Below are 12,976 nucleotides of genomic sequence, written 5' to 3'. Positions count from 1 at the left end.
TAAACCGATAAACACCAGAAAGCTTTAGCCATGCGACTACGTTGAAAAATGTTTGCTTCGAGGCTTCTTTACTGCTTCTGAGTTAGGAATATTCTTTTGATGATACAATCCATGTCGTGGATAAGGGTTCCCTTTTTTGATGCAAAATCTCAATGATACATCGTGGCAACCGTGAAATAAAGTACCAAGGGAGTGAAAAATTGCATGGATGACGAATGATTAAAACCTGTGAATAGATGTTTACGCTGAAATATCGTTTGCGAGCGAAGGATGGTTCGAGCAATGTACTTATATGGGGAATCATCATGCATAGCACCGCGTAAAAATTTGATCACACGTGGCAAGAACGTGTACTGTCTGTGTGAGATTTAGAGGCAGAGTGCAGATCTTTATGCAAATTCGTATTTTCGAGAATATAGTTAAAAAAGTGGAGTCTCGGTAAAAAAAATTATTTTACCTACATCTGATGCATTTTTTTTTTTAATTCATTTCTGTGCACTTTCAAATTTTTTATACACGCATAAAAATTCGTAGCTTTTTTTATAAAAATTTATAAAAATTCGATGCGATTGAATCAAGAGAACGCGCGTATCAAAAGGATCGTATTATGTTAAATAGATCATATTAAGTTAAGCTTACGAGAGTTGTGAAATAGAGAGCAATAGCATGTTACAACTTGAAGAAATTATAATTTCACTAAATTCCATGATACCACACTTGGAAGCTGAAGCGTATCCTTCGATAATGCTTGTAAGAATATGAATAATGCTGAAACATTTGCAGCGTTATTAATAACGTTACCCTTGTCCAGAGTTGTTTACTAAAATGATACATTTAATTTCCCGGACACGATCCTACAAAGTTTTACAAAAAGAACGGATTATTATAAAAAATTTTGCATAATGTTAATGTAAGACACGAAAGACGTGACAGATAGTCCTCGTTGTCTGACATAATTTCACACGATTTCACAACGTGCTACCACTTCCGCTGTTATTAGGCTCTTCTTCTTCTTTCCCTCCTTCCTGATCTGCTTCGTCGTTTCCTTCCTCGTTGGCATTCAATTTACTTGCTTCGTTGTCGTCCTTGGAATATTTCATATTTAATTGCTGCGATTGTTGTTTTTGAGGACTGCGATGCCGCGATATCGATCTCCTATATTGTTTGCCAAATCCGTCGTGACTGGATTCTGGACACATCGAGTTTCTCCTCCTCGCTGCAAAATAATTTATACAACTCTTTTAGCTTAATCGTATCAGAGTTCGTGTAACACCTGTTGACAAAATAAGTCAGGACAGAAAAGAGAACAAAATCTCTGTGATTTGTCGCTATGACTTTTTGTTGCAACAAAAAAAGCGGGTTCTTTATCATTTGCCATTTACATCTGCCCTTATGCCACAAATTGAATCAAATATTATAGTCGCCAGTCTTCTGACAATGAGCTCAATGAGACACAATAGGCGAGCAGAGGTTTAATTTCGCCAAGCTCTAAATATAGAGAAAGTCTACGCGAGACAAATCGTTCTTTTCCCCTAGAGAAGAGGCCCTAAACTTGGCCGTAAACTCAGAGGCTTTAAAAAACGCAAAGAAAGCAACGGCTGAAAAGGGACCAAAGGGAAGGGATATTCAGCCAGATATCGATATTTTGGTAAAAGTCAATTGAAATGAAATCAATTAATACATAGAAAACCTACAAAGAGGACTGCGCGTAGTAAACGCGAGCGTTGTTATTGTAACTCGAGGTAAAGTGTTTTTATTCAAGGACTTTGTTATTAAACTATGTATCGTTCAATAACAGAAGATTGTTTATTGTTCATTTCATTTCAATTAACCATCAACTTGATACCGAAGATATAAAAGGTACGAATCTCCAGCGAACGTGATACGCGTACATAAAAATTCAATTTTGTAAGCAAAGCTGTACCGTGCCGACTGGAAGAAGATGGAAGGTTTCGTTTTATCTATATTATCTTTTTATCACTTTTTACGTAAGATCGAAACTTTTATACCCATCTTTAGAGGTTTACGCTGTATATCCATAAAGAAGAGCAATACAACGAGGAATTAGTAAAAGCATCTCGGAGATTTTGCTTTGAGTGCACTTAAGTAGCCTGCGAGTAAAAATGTTGCGGTTTCGATTTTTCTCCCTTTTACCCGGTTTCTTTTATTCGAAAAGTCTTTTGTCTTCAGACGAGCACGATATTGGGATGGACTCTTATCAGAATATAAGATAACTCTTGTCAAAATACAAATCTTGCAGGAAAAAGCAAATAGCAGATAATAAAAATATAAATTACATAAATTTTGCTAATCACGGTTAATTGCCAATTATTCTAACATCGGTAATTTCGTGCATCGTGTTTCACGATTTAATAACTCGCAAATTTTAATCTTTTATTAATCTTTTATTTTATCTTTTATTTATAGTTAGTTTACTCTAATTTTATTTAGTTTTCGTATATCGCTGCTCCGAGTCGGCCAAAGTGTCTGGGTATTTGTAAGTAGCATTGTATGTAGTTTTTACCTTTGGCCTTTCTATCCTCGTATTCGCTACAGTCCGACAAATCGCTGTAGTTACTTGGATCCCTCCGCTTCGTCTTGGTTCTTTTACGATTAGGCGAACCCGACGTGTTTCCAATATCTGCTTCAAGCCTGCTGTTCGAGATCTTGTGTCGCGGTGACCGAACACTTTCCCCCTTTTCTTTGTACTTTAGTTTTCGTATCTCTCCGATGTGCTTTGGCTCGTCGCGTTTCCTGGATCTGCTGCGACGTTTTCGTCTTTTCTGACTATCGCTGCGTCTTCGTCTTTTTTCGCCGCGTAGCCTCCTTCGTTTCTCTCTTAAACGATTAATTTCCATCGTTATGTTATTCATTCCTTATTATATTCGTTATATATTAGATTCTTAAACTTAATCCTGCGTAGACAAGCCGAGTCGTTGATGGTTCAAGTAAAACTTCTGCCTTGAAAATTCCTTCGAACAAACATTTTGTTTCGATGGGAAAAAGTCAAATACTTCGGGAATCTAGCGAAGGAATAATTGTATGTAATAATTGTATCTATGTAAGATAAGGAACAATCGTATAATGTTACAAAGATTTTGACAAGTATTTCAAGTTTTTTCCAAATCCTGCAACAGTGTGAAAATTAAACTCGAACGCTTAAACGATCCGGTATAGCAACAGAACGTGAAAAAATACATTTACCTACTATTTTCTGATATAGTGGAATACTTTTATTCCTCTGACGTTTGAAAATGGAAAAAATCATTTCTTATAAAAATGGAGAATATACTTTTCTATGAGAATGAGAAGCACGTGTTTGTGCGTATTTTTCGAAACGCGCGCACTGGGCTTTAAGATCTATAAAACCTTGTCTAGAAATAGAGGATATTCTTATCTGCAAGAATCTGCGTAAGTCTTATAAAAGAAATAGAGGATGTTCTTTCAATCAGAAAAAGGGATACATATTCGATGAGTTCTATAGAAAACACCATTTTTAAATCTATAAAATTTCTTATAAAAATAGCGAATGTCCTCTTCTATAGGGCTGAAGGATATATACACTTCTATGTGGTCTTTGAAATACAATTTTTTTTAAATCTATAAAACTTTCTATAGAAACGGAAAATGCCTTTTCCTGTAAGAACGGGGGTATGTATTTATACGTGTTCGTTGGAATGCAGTGCTTTTAAAGCTGCAGTCGCATTACAGAAATATGACTTTTCGGGTAAAGCGAAAATTGTATGGAGCAATGCATAGTATGATTAACCGATTTTCAACTGATCTAAAGTTTTCCGGAATGGGAGTATCGGGATATTGACAGAATAGTTATCGAACAGTGTCTTTTTTTTATTTTTCTATTTTCTCTTTGCAACGTAGTTGTTCTTTCTATCGCGTCTCATCAGAATATTTTCATTATCTAATTCTTTTATTATTATAGTATTATATTTTAACGAAATCACGAAAAATTATTCAAGCTCGCGAAAAACGCCTTTTCTTCTCATATCGTTATAACGAATTACAGTTTTAACCATCGCACTGTGCAGAAAACACAGTTCCGCAAGTAGTTGGCAAACATTTAATCTAGAATTTCCAAAGACTCTAGAGCAGTTCGAAAGCAATTATACATTTTGTTATCTAACATCTATAAATTCAGACGTTGGAAACTTATGATTTAACACTTTACTCCGACAATTGAATCCATATAATGTTATTACCAATGTTATTCTAATCCGTATAGTACTAAAAATTTGTTGAACCATATCAACCTTGTTGCATTATTAATCGTCCCAATTTTTTGAGTTTCTGTTTTATGTAGAGTTTAAAAAAGCCGCTCAAAATTTTTCAATACTCTCCCAAGTTTCCAGAACATCGTCAAACAGCTTTTTATTGCTACGTGTTACCTTAATCGTTCTTAAGGGAAGCAAAATTTCAAGAAAGATGTGGAGAAAATGTGAACTGATTTAAAATTACTGGGAATTAATCTAAGCGTTAATGTTAGTCTAAGGTTTAATTTATTTACTCGAGATATTGATCGTCTCATCCTAACATTTTTTAATTTTCGATGAAAATACGCAAATATATAGAATATACATATTTCTTAGATTTCCTATAGAATATACATATTTTTAAGGTTGTAGAGATTAATTGCTCAAAGTGTTTAGAGCAAAGTATAACTGCTCAAGGATCGTGTCAATTTAACGATTACCTACGTAAAGGGACAAGTTGACATTCTGCTCCGCATGACGTCTGCGTTTAACATCGTTTTACGAAGACGAGAACTTGCGTAACTATATTATCCGACTGATATTAATTGGATCATAGTCTCACTAGTCACAGGGAATCATAGAAAGTTATAATGAAACGCGATTGAGCATGCTATTAAGGTATAGAGGACAAAAGTTCTTGCTATCCAAGATACTTTCTCTCGCGTGATCTAAGAAATAAACACGTTCATCGCCTATCGATTAGATAGCGTGGTAAATAACGATTGAAAAATAGTGATAGAAGTTACCGCAAATTACATTGGTCGATTTGAGTTAGATTGCGAGTATCTTTGCAAACATGCATTTTTCTTAACACAACTGAAAAAGTTGCACCTAAATACTGATTTGCTCCACTCTCTAAATATTATAGCGAGTGCTCTATTTTGGATATGTTATACATAGTTCTGTATTTTATCTTATTTTTGCACGTTTCAATTTCCAATAAACGCACGAATGCTCGCATTTTGATTATAATATATCGATTCTCGAAATATATAATGTAGCGGTGTTTAGCGTGATAAAAACTCAAAGACGCAAAGACCCTGGCTTCAATCATAATTAATCGATCGTTATATAATTAACCTATTTTCCTCTTCGTCGTTGGATTGACTTCTCGAAGACGTTTGTTGTATGTCGGATATGTTCGTTCCATCGGCAGATCTCTGTTCGTTATTCTCCTTCACGGACTGCTTAATCGGAGCTGGATTTAACGTGAACACTGCCTTGTAACGACCACTTCTATGCCGCAACAATCCGGCATTCACCGCGTGCTTCAGAGCCCGATGAACCTGAAAGCTTTTCTCATAAGAAACGACAAATGGGAAGCTTGCGGGAAACGTTGAGCGCATTTTCGTGTTTTATAATTGAGAAGTTGAAAGGACAAAAATAATGGAAGTACCAAAAATTTGTAATGCAAGTCCTATCTCAAGGCGTCTATGTAAATACCAGAGGTGAAAATTCTTAACGTACATAAAAAATATGCTATTGTTACGGTAAAACGTTTATCGCTTAAATAATGTAAACTTTCATTATTTACCGTATTATCGCTTATTTTTGACAGTGCTGTAAATACTTATAGACGCAAACACGTTGCTTGTACTATTTTTTTGAGATTTCTGAGAAACCACTGATCGTGTCTGGATATGTGGAGAGAAATTTTTTTTTTAGTCTAACGTCGTAGGATGCCAGGAGATGTTACATGGCGAAATATTGCCTTTCATAACCGAAATAATAGACAGAGAAACGATTTTTCAACGAGACAGTGCTCCTACTGATATAGTTGCGACTACAAAATAATGGTTTCAAGATTTCGGAAACCAACTATGGGGAACAGCGAGTAATTCCAACATAGAATTTCTTCAACGATTCCCATTAAAAACTTTAAGATCTTTAATAGATGCACCTTGGTATGTTACCAACGAAACAATACATCGCGACCTTAAGATACCTACAGTTAAAGAAGAAATATCCAAATTGAGTAATAGATATAACACAAGAATTAACAACCACCAAAACCCATTAGTTACTCAATTACTTGACACGACGGATCAGATCCGCAGGATAAAAAGGCATTACTTTCTAGATTTAAATATTCATTTATTAATAATCATTTATTATTCACGTTATAGTACCACGCCAGAATAATTTACTTATAATTCTCAATGAGAATTGATTGTAAACTACTTCCAAATAAAAAAAGAAGTTTTCAGAATAGAATTATTATCATGACCAGCTTTGAGTCTCAATCTGAAACCGATCGAGAACTTGCGGAGAATTGTACAATAGCAAAAAAGATTTACGATTAGGATAAGCCGCCTATAGAAAATATCGTGGAACTTAAGAAAGAAATAAAATCCGCATGGGCGAATATTCGAAAGGAAACTTTAAATAAGTTGCTGGATAGTGTACCTAACAAATTAATAGAAGTAATCAGAAATAAAGGAAAATCCATTAAATATTTAGCGAAAACGTAACAAAGTTAACATCGAGTTTATATTCTTACACAGTCAAAAACACAATTTTAAGAGGAAATTTCATTTCTTCCAAACTTCGAGAAAAGAAAATTGTTCTTTTATATTACAATATGAAACTATATCAACAATTTTGCCAATTTCCGTTTCAGTATTATGACAAATCTATCTAAACTGATAGTAAGATATTCAATGTTAATACTACCAGTGATATTTAAATAGCAAATATATGCATTTATATGTATTATAAATATAATAAAAATATTATTGCAATGTTTATTAATATGTAATTTAGATTTATATTGTAATGACTCCATAAAAAGGTAGCGAGTGTTGCTTCTAATTGCTAATTCAGCATTAATTTTTACAATGTGCGCAAATTCGCATATTGTTATTACAAATCGACCAGAGTGCCCGTATACTTTTGAGCGATCGTGTATATAAATTTAGTGAGGAAACAAACAGTCAAAAGTGTGACTAATCTTAGTGTTGGTAATTTCATTATTTGTACGTTCTACTTGAAATTGTTTTGAAATTATATAATTTACCAGCAGAATTTTATTGAATATTAAATATCACTAATATAACATTAAGATAAGTAGGAGCAAACACTGTCTGTTCGAATGTATAATCGTTGGAAACTGCGGCATTAAGGAAAATGCTGGAAAATGCTCCTTCTTCCACGAAGGATGGAAGCTTCGAGGCGTCTGGTGGATCGTCAAAGACGTTCGAAGATTCTTAGAGCGCTTCGAATTGTTTGACAACCAACTACAGCATCATTGTGAAAATCTTGTAAATTCATGGAACCAGCCCTTCACAGATCGTTCGCCTTTCTATCACACGTAATTTCGAGGAATTTCTAATTTTTAATTTTCTCAAAGAGAAAATTTTCGCGAACACTAAAGACTAAAAATAGAAATCGAACCGTAGATAAGGATAAAGTTGAGCTTCAAGGATTAAAATACTAAAAATATTAAAATACTAAAAATATTTGTTTGACGATTAGAAAATTTCGATCGTCAAAACTCGAACAAATCGCTTCTCCTCTTCTCGATTTTTAAGTTATTAATTATTTGGAGTAACTTGCCCCAAATTTACTTGCGCGTAAGTGAAAAAAATAACTTCATAATCGAAATCCACGTATCTTTAAATTTTCAAATTTAGCTATTATGTAAAAAATGAGATACACCGATAAGTATCTTAGAAATTTTTCAAATCGTTTGAAATCCTAGGAGTAGTGGGAAAAATTCGTCTTTCGTTACATTTACTAAATCGTATCATTTGCATAATGAATATACCATGAAACTCGTCCCATCCTTGAAAAATCAAATAACTCTTTACGAGTGCGAAAATTAATATTGGAATAAGCAGAAAGAAACAAGAAAAACGTAAGGAAATGGTATGATTTTCAATTGACAATGTCGAATCACTAGGAATCGTAGGAAATTAATTTACGTTCACCCCTCTGTCACCTGCATCGTCAAGTTCCTCGGGGGACCCTTGGAAGTTTGTCGAAGGAAGTCGAGGACATCTCGAGCGGTGGATCCTTTCCCCTCACATAGATGCACCACGGCATCGAGTACGCGATTCATTAGTCGTGGATTCGACGCATACACCATGGTTGATTCGCTTCCAACCTCTTGCAACTACGCTGCATGAAAATATAAAATAATATGTATATTATATATATAAAATATATATATAATACAGTTATATGAATATGTAATAAATATAATATATTAATAGATATAAAGTATTAAATATAATATAATTATATAATATATCATATATATAAGATGTACATATATAATATAATATATATATAAATTTATTAATAATAATAATATATATATAATCATACTAGATTGTATTAAAAGTTTCTTTCGTTTTATGAAGAAATAATGGATGCTCAACATTTTTCTTTTATATTATTTTCCTGAATTATATATGATCTATTTAGTACTAAAAAAAATTATACAAATACAAATTTTAGTACTACAAAATGGATCATACATAATTCAATAAAATAATATAAAATAAACAAATAAAACGAAAGAAACTTTTGGTACAACCTAATATATATAATAAATATATAGTATAGTATATATATATAGTATGTGCAACATGTCATGTAATAAATAATAGCTAATAATATTAATAAATAAGAATGATTAATTATATACTGTAATATAATACGTAAATATAAATATGTATAATATAGTAATACGCAGGGTGCCCACTGTATGAAAAAATAGTTCAGACAAAAGGTCAATGGCTTCTAAAGGGGTATAATTTGATGTAACTATATTTTTTTGGATGGACAAGCAGGTAGAGATCATATGAATGCAAAGGTAACGCAAACATAAGAATACCGCGTCGCGTCTTTTCTTTTCTCTCATACATTACGTTAGACAAATTAAAGTTAACATATTTACTGAACTAAAATAGTTTTTCGTTATGAATAGGTTAACGCATTGTTGTAGGGAATACTGAGACGCATCGATTACTGTGTTTAAAATTACATGATTCCATTTACAAAAACGTACATCACCTTCATACGATCTCTACCTGGTCATGTACAAAAAGACTAAATACTCTGGATTACGTCCCCTTTGAAATCATTCACTTTTTGTCTGAACCATTTTTCGTGATACAATTGATAGCTTTTCAGTAATTTGCATGATTTTTTTTTATAACCGAGCACACTGTATAAAGTAGCTGCACAGTATACACCCTGTATAATAATAACAGTAGTATAAAATATGATAAAAACAGATAATAACGGAATAAATAATGGACTTTGAAAATAATTACTAACTTTATCGTTGTTACAGCTTATTTTTAATGAAGCAGTTCTTCTATATCAAATTGATGAATTGATGATTAAGATAATTTACTAATATCATTCAAAAGTCTAATTATAAAAATGATTGAAAACAGAGTTTCGAAATTATTAATTTACATAATAAGCACATAATTAGCATAAATTATGCTAAATATTTTAGGATTATGTATTGTTATTACTATGTGCACGGTAACGAGTATAGAAAGAGATGATTGCCTTTATGATAAATGAGAATATAATTTAAAAGAAAGTAGATAGTAAGATGCGACTTTTACCTCCTGAAGATTTAAATCCTAAGAGAACGTAGGTATTCGAATCATAACATTGCCGAAATAAATCGATGGTATAATTATGCAAATTGGAATTTCTCCAAACCACAAATTTAATTAGAACATATCGAATTTTACTCGGATCAACAGCAAACTGACGCGTAATGCAACGCGTTGCTGGGCAGTTTTATTGTCATTTTTTAATCTCGATTCTGCAATCAAACGTTGCTAATTTCAATAGCTACGTTTGAATGTGTCAGTTTGATAGAAATTGTATCATTTCATCGAAAATACCGAAATCATAAAACGATACTACAACTTGACATACATTTGTTCTCTTTTTTTTTCTGAAATACTGGAGTTTCCTCGTGATAAAATATACAGATAATTAAATTGTATTTTCTGAATATCTTCTAATTAATTCTAATTCTGTATTACAATTACACGACGACTGTGTAATGAAATGAAAGTTATATACATTTTATAGCGATATAATGAGCATAATCTGTTTTATACAGAAACGCAATTTATTATTTAAATACTATATATATGAACACAGTGCGCAAGATATTTACATTATGAATGATATTGTAATTACATTATTATAATTATTCTATTTAACAAATATGCAACCGTTAATTTATAACTTGTAATTTACCAGTTTATTATTGTAATAATAATAATTTATTGATTGTCAAATTATTATGTACAGTTCGATGTAGTTTCGATCTATAATGTTATTTGCTACTTAACTACTTTCACATACAAGATATCCCTCTCAAACACAAATTTTTTAATACAATAATGATCTAACGTCGAACTTGTGCTTATCTTTACACAGTTATCTCAGCTATCTTCTTTCATGTACAACGTCGTATCGAGAACATTGTCACGTACTGTTCGATCACCTCATAAGTATCAGTACACTCGATGGTTTGCTATCAGGGAATCGGTTAATCGACCAGAGAAGAAGAAGTATGATTCAAAATACACGACAAAAATGTAGAGATCTACTTGCAAAATCTATAAAAGAACAACGAATTGATATAATTGAATAATTAATTTTTTTATTTTGATCTAAATCTCCATTGAAAGAAATTGCAATAAGAGAAATTTGCTCAAAATCTAATGGAAATTTAGAATCTGGTATGTAAAATCGTTTACGACATATATGAAATTAAATAACGCCAAATAGAATGGACAAACTAATAATACATATGTATAAGATACGGTGAAAAATTATTAAACCAAAGTCTGAACGATATCTTTTACTCCGCAAAGAAAGAAGTTCAATGGTGCGGAATTTAGGTGATCTACGAGAAGCGTTACCATGGTAGATTTATCACAATCGTTGTATTCTACTATTCTATGTGATACTGCAATGACTTCGTCTATATCATTTTCGTACGAGTCTACTTCCTCATTTTCTTCTGTCACTTCATGCAGCAAAAGTTTGCCACGTACTCTCTTCGGTGTTTCCTTGGTTTCTTCGGTTTTTTCATGATCAATTAGTCACGTGCTACCATATTGCTGTTATCCTTTAAACTTAATTTTTTATGAATTCCAATTACATTTCTGTTCGTAAAACAAGTGTGTAAACACTTCGTATGTTTACATACGGTATTGTAATAGAACATTTCACTAACAGAACGTTCATATAAAACAACATTCAACTAATAGAACGTTCATATAACAGAAGGTTTAGCTAACAGAACGTTTATATATCATACTCTCCATATAATAGAACGTTTAATTAATAAAATTTTCGTATAATAGAACATTCAACTAACAGAACGTACATAAAACAGAAGGTTCAGCTAATAGAACATTCATATAGTAAGACGTTCAACTAACAGAATATCCACATAATAACGTTTCGATAATAAAAAAAATCTAACTAATAGAACGTTTATATAATATAATAGCTATATATAATATAATAGAATATGTCACTAACAAAACGTTCGTATAATGGAACATTCAACTAACAGAACGTACATAAAACAGAAGGTTCAGCTAATAGAACGTTCATATAACATAATCTCTATATAATAGAACGTTTAACTAACAAAACGTTCGTATAACAGAACATTCAACTAACAGAACGTTCATAAAGCAAAAAGTTCATATAGTAGAACGTTCAACTATCAGAATGTTCACGTAATAAAACGTTCTAGTAATAAAAAAGTTCAACTAACAGTTCAACAACTAACTTTCATGTAATAGAACTTTCATGTAACAGAACGTTCATATAACGTAACGTCTAAATAATAGAACGTTGAACTAACAGAACGTTTATATAATAAAGCATTCACACAACGGGTGTTCATATAACGATAGATCTACTGCATTCTACAATTTTGGAAAATGTCTAGGACGGAAGGTCGAACGAGAAGCGACCTGATTATCGACGAATGTCGCGGTGAGCTAAATTGCAAGTCAAACGCACCCTCGGAAGTACCTTTCCCCCAGTGTTGCTTTCGCACTCGCGTGTGTACTCTCGTAGGACGACGTGTTTACCAGTCGAGGCATGTTTACTGGAATTTGCGGCCTGTTCGTTTTCCAACGTGAACGTCATCGCAAAGACCGTTTTCAACCGTTCTGTATTCTCCGTTGACTAGAGCTCCGACCGAGTTTCAACGCTGAAAACGATGTCCACGATGACCACAAAGGAAGAACGGATGAATTAATTCGCTAATTCGATTCCTTTCTGCATCCGTCAATTGGCTGCACCCGCACGTCCGTCCTTTGGGCCGCGGTTACAGAATAGTATTAATTATCGCCGATCAACCTCGTAATTGAAACGTTCTCCACCGGACGTGAATGCACGTACTCAAGCGTGATGCGGAATCATTGTTCGATGCACAGCTTGAACGGCGAATTTCATTGATCGAAGAAAATACGACGATTCGAGGTTCTTTAAGCAAATTGCTTGTCGTTGAAGGATTTAGAGAGGACCAAGAGATGATTGGTTGATTGTAAAATACCTAGCGTAATGTTGTACGTTTGTCCAAGGTTTTTCGTTTAAGATATTTATTTCAAAAGGATAAACAGTCGTTATAGATAAGATACAGTTATCGATTACAAGATACAGTTATCGCGTAGTGATAGATAGGATTGAAAATT

General features: G+C 32.8%; 2 protein-coding genes across 2 annotated transcripts in view; one reads left to right on the top strand and one right to left on the bottom strand.

Moving 5' to 3' along the window:
- LOC100748322 (gamma-aminobutyric acid receptor alpha-like) overlaps nt 1–12,976 on the top strand; it is a 99,259-nt gene that overhangs the window by 30,330 nt on the left and 55,953 nt on the right. The window lies entirely within an intron of this gene.
- Nucleotides 573–8,379, bottom strand: LOC105682088 (luc7-like protein 3). The gene is made up of 4 exons (XM_024372443.2): nt 8,209–8,379; nt 5,349–5,554; nt 2,525–2,838; nt 573–1,216 (listed from the first exon to the last, which is right to left on the bottom strand). Exons 1-4 carry the CDS (start codon nt 8,353–8,355, stop codon nt 969–971), a joined length of 915 nt encoding a protein of 304 aa, XP_024228211.1. The 5' UTR covers nt 8,356–8,379; the 3' UTR covers nt 573–968.

Source organism: Bombus impatiens, unplaced genomic scaffold (assembly GCF_000188095.3).
Source record: "Bombus impatiens unplaced genomic scaffold, BIMP_2.2 scf_0074, whole genome shotgun sequence".
Taxonomy (NCBI): Eukaryota; Metazoa; Arthropoda; class Insecta; order Hymenoptera; family Apidae; genus Bombus; species Bombus impatiens.
The sequence above is the reverse complement of the archived record's forward strand: the minus strand, read 5'-3'. Positions and strand labels throughout refer to the sequence as shown.

Excerpts from the sequence above, each read along its gene's own strand:
- LOC105682088 (XM_024372443.2), bottom strand. The coding sequence starts at position 8,355 with ATGGTGTATGCGTCGAATCCACGACTAATGAATCGCGTACTCGATGCC. Across the intron at positions 5,555-8,208 it reads CGAGGAACTTGACGATGCAG|GTTCATCGGGCTCTGAAGCA; the intron begins GTGACAGAGGGG and ends AAAAGCTTTCAG. Across the intron at positions 2,839-5,348 it reads AACGACGAAGAGGAAAATAG|AGAGAAACGAAGGAGGCTAC; the intron begins GTTAATTATATA and ends TAATCGTTTAAG.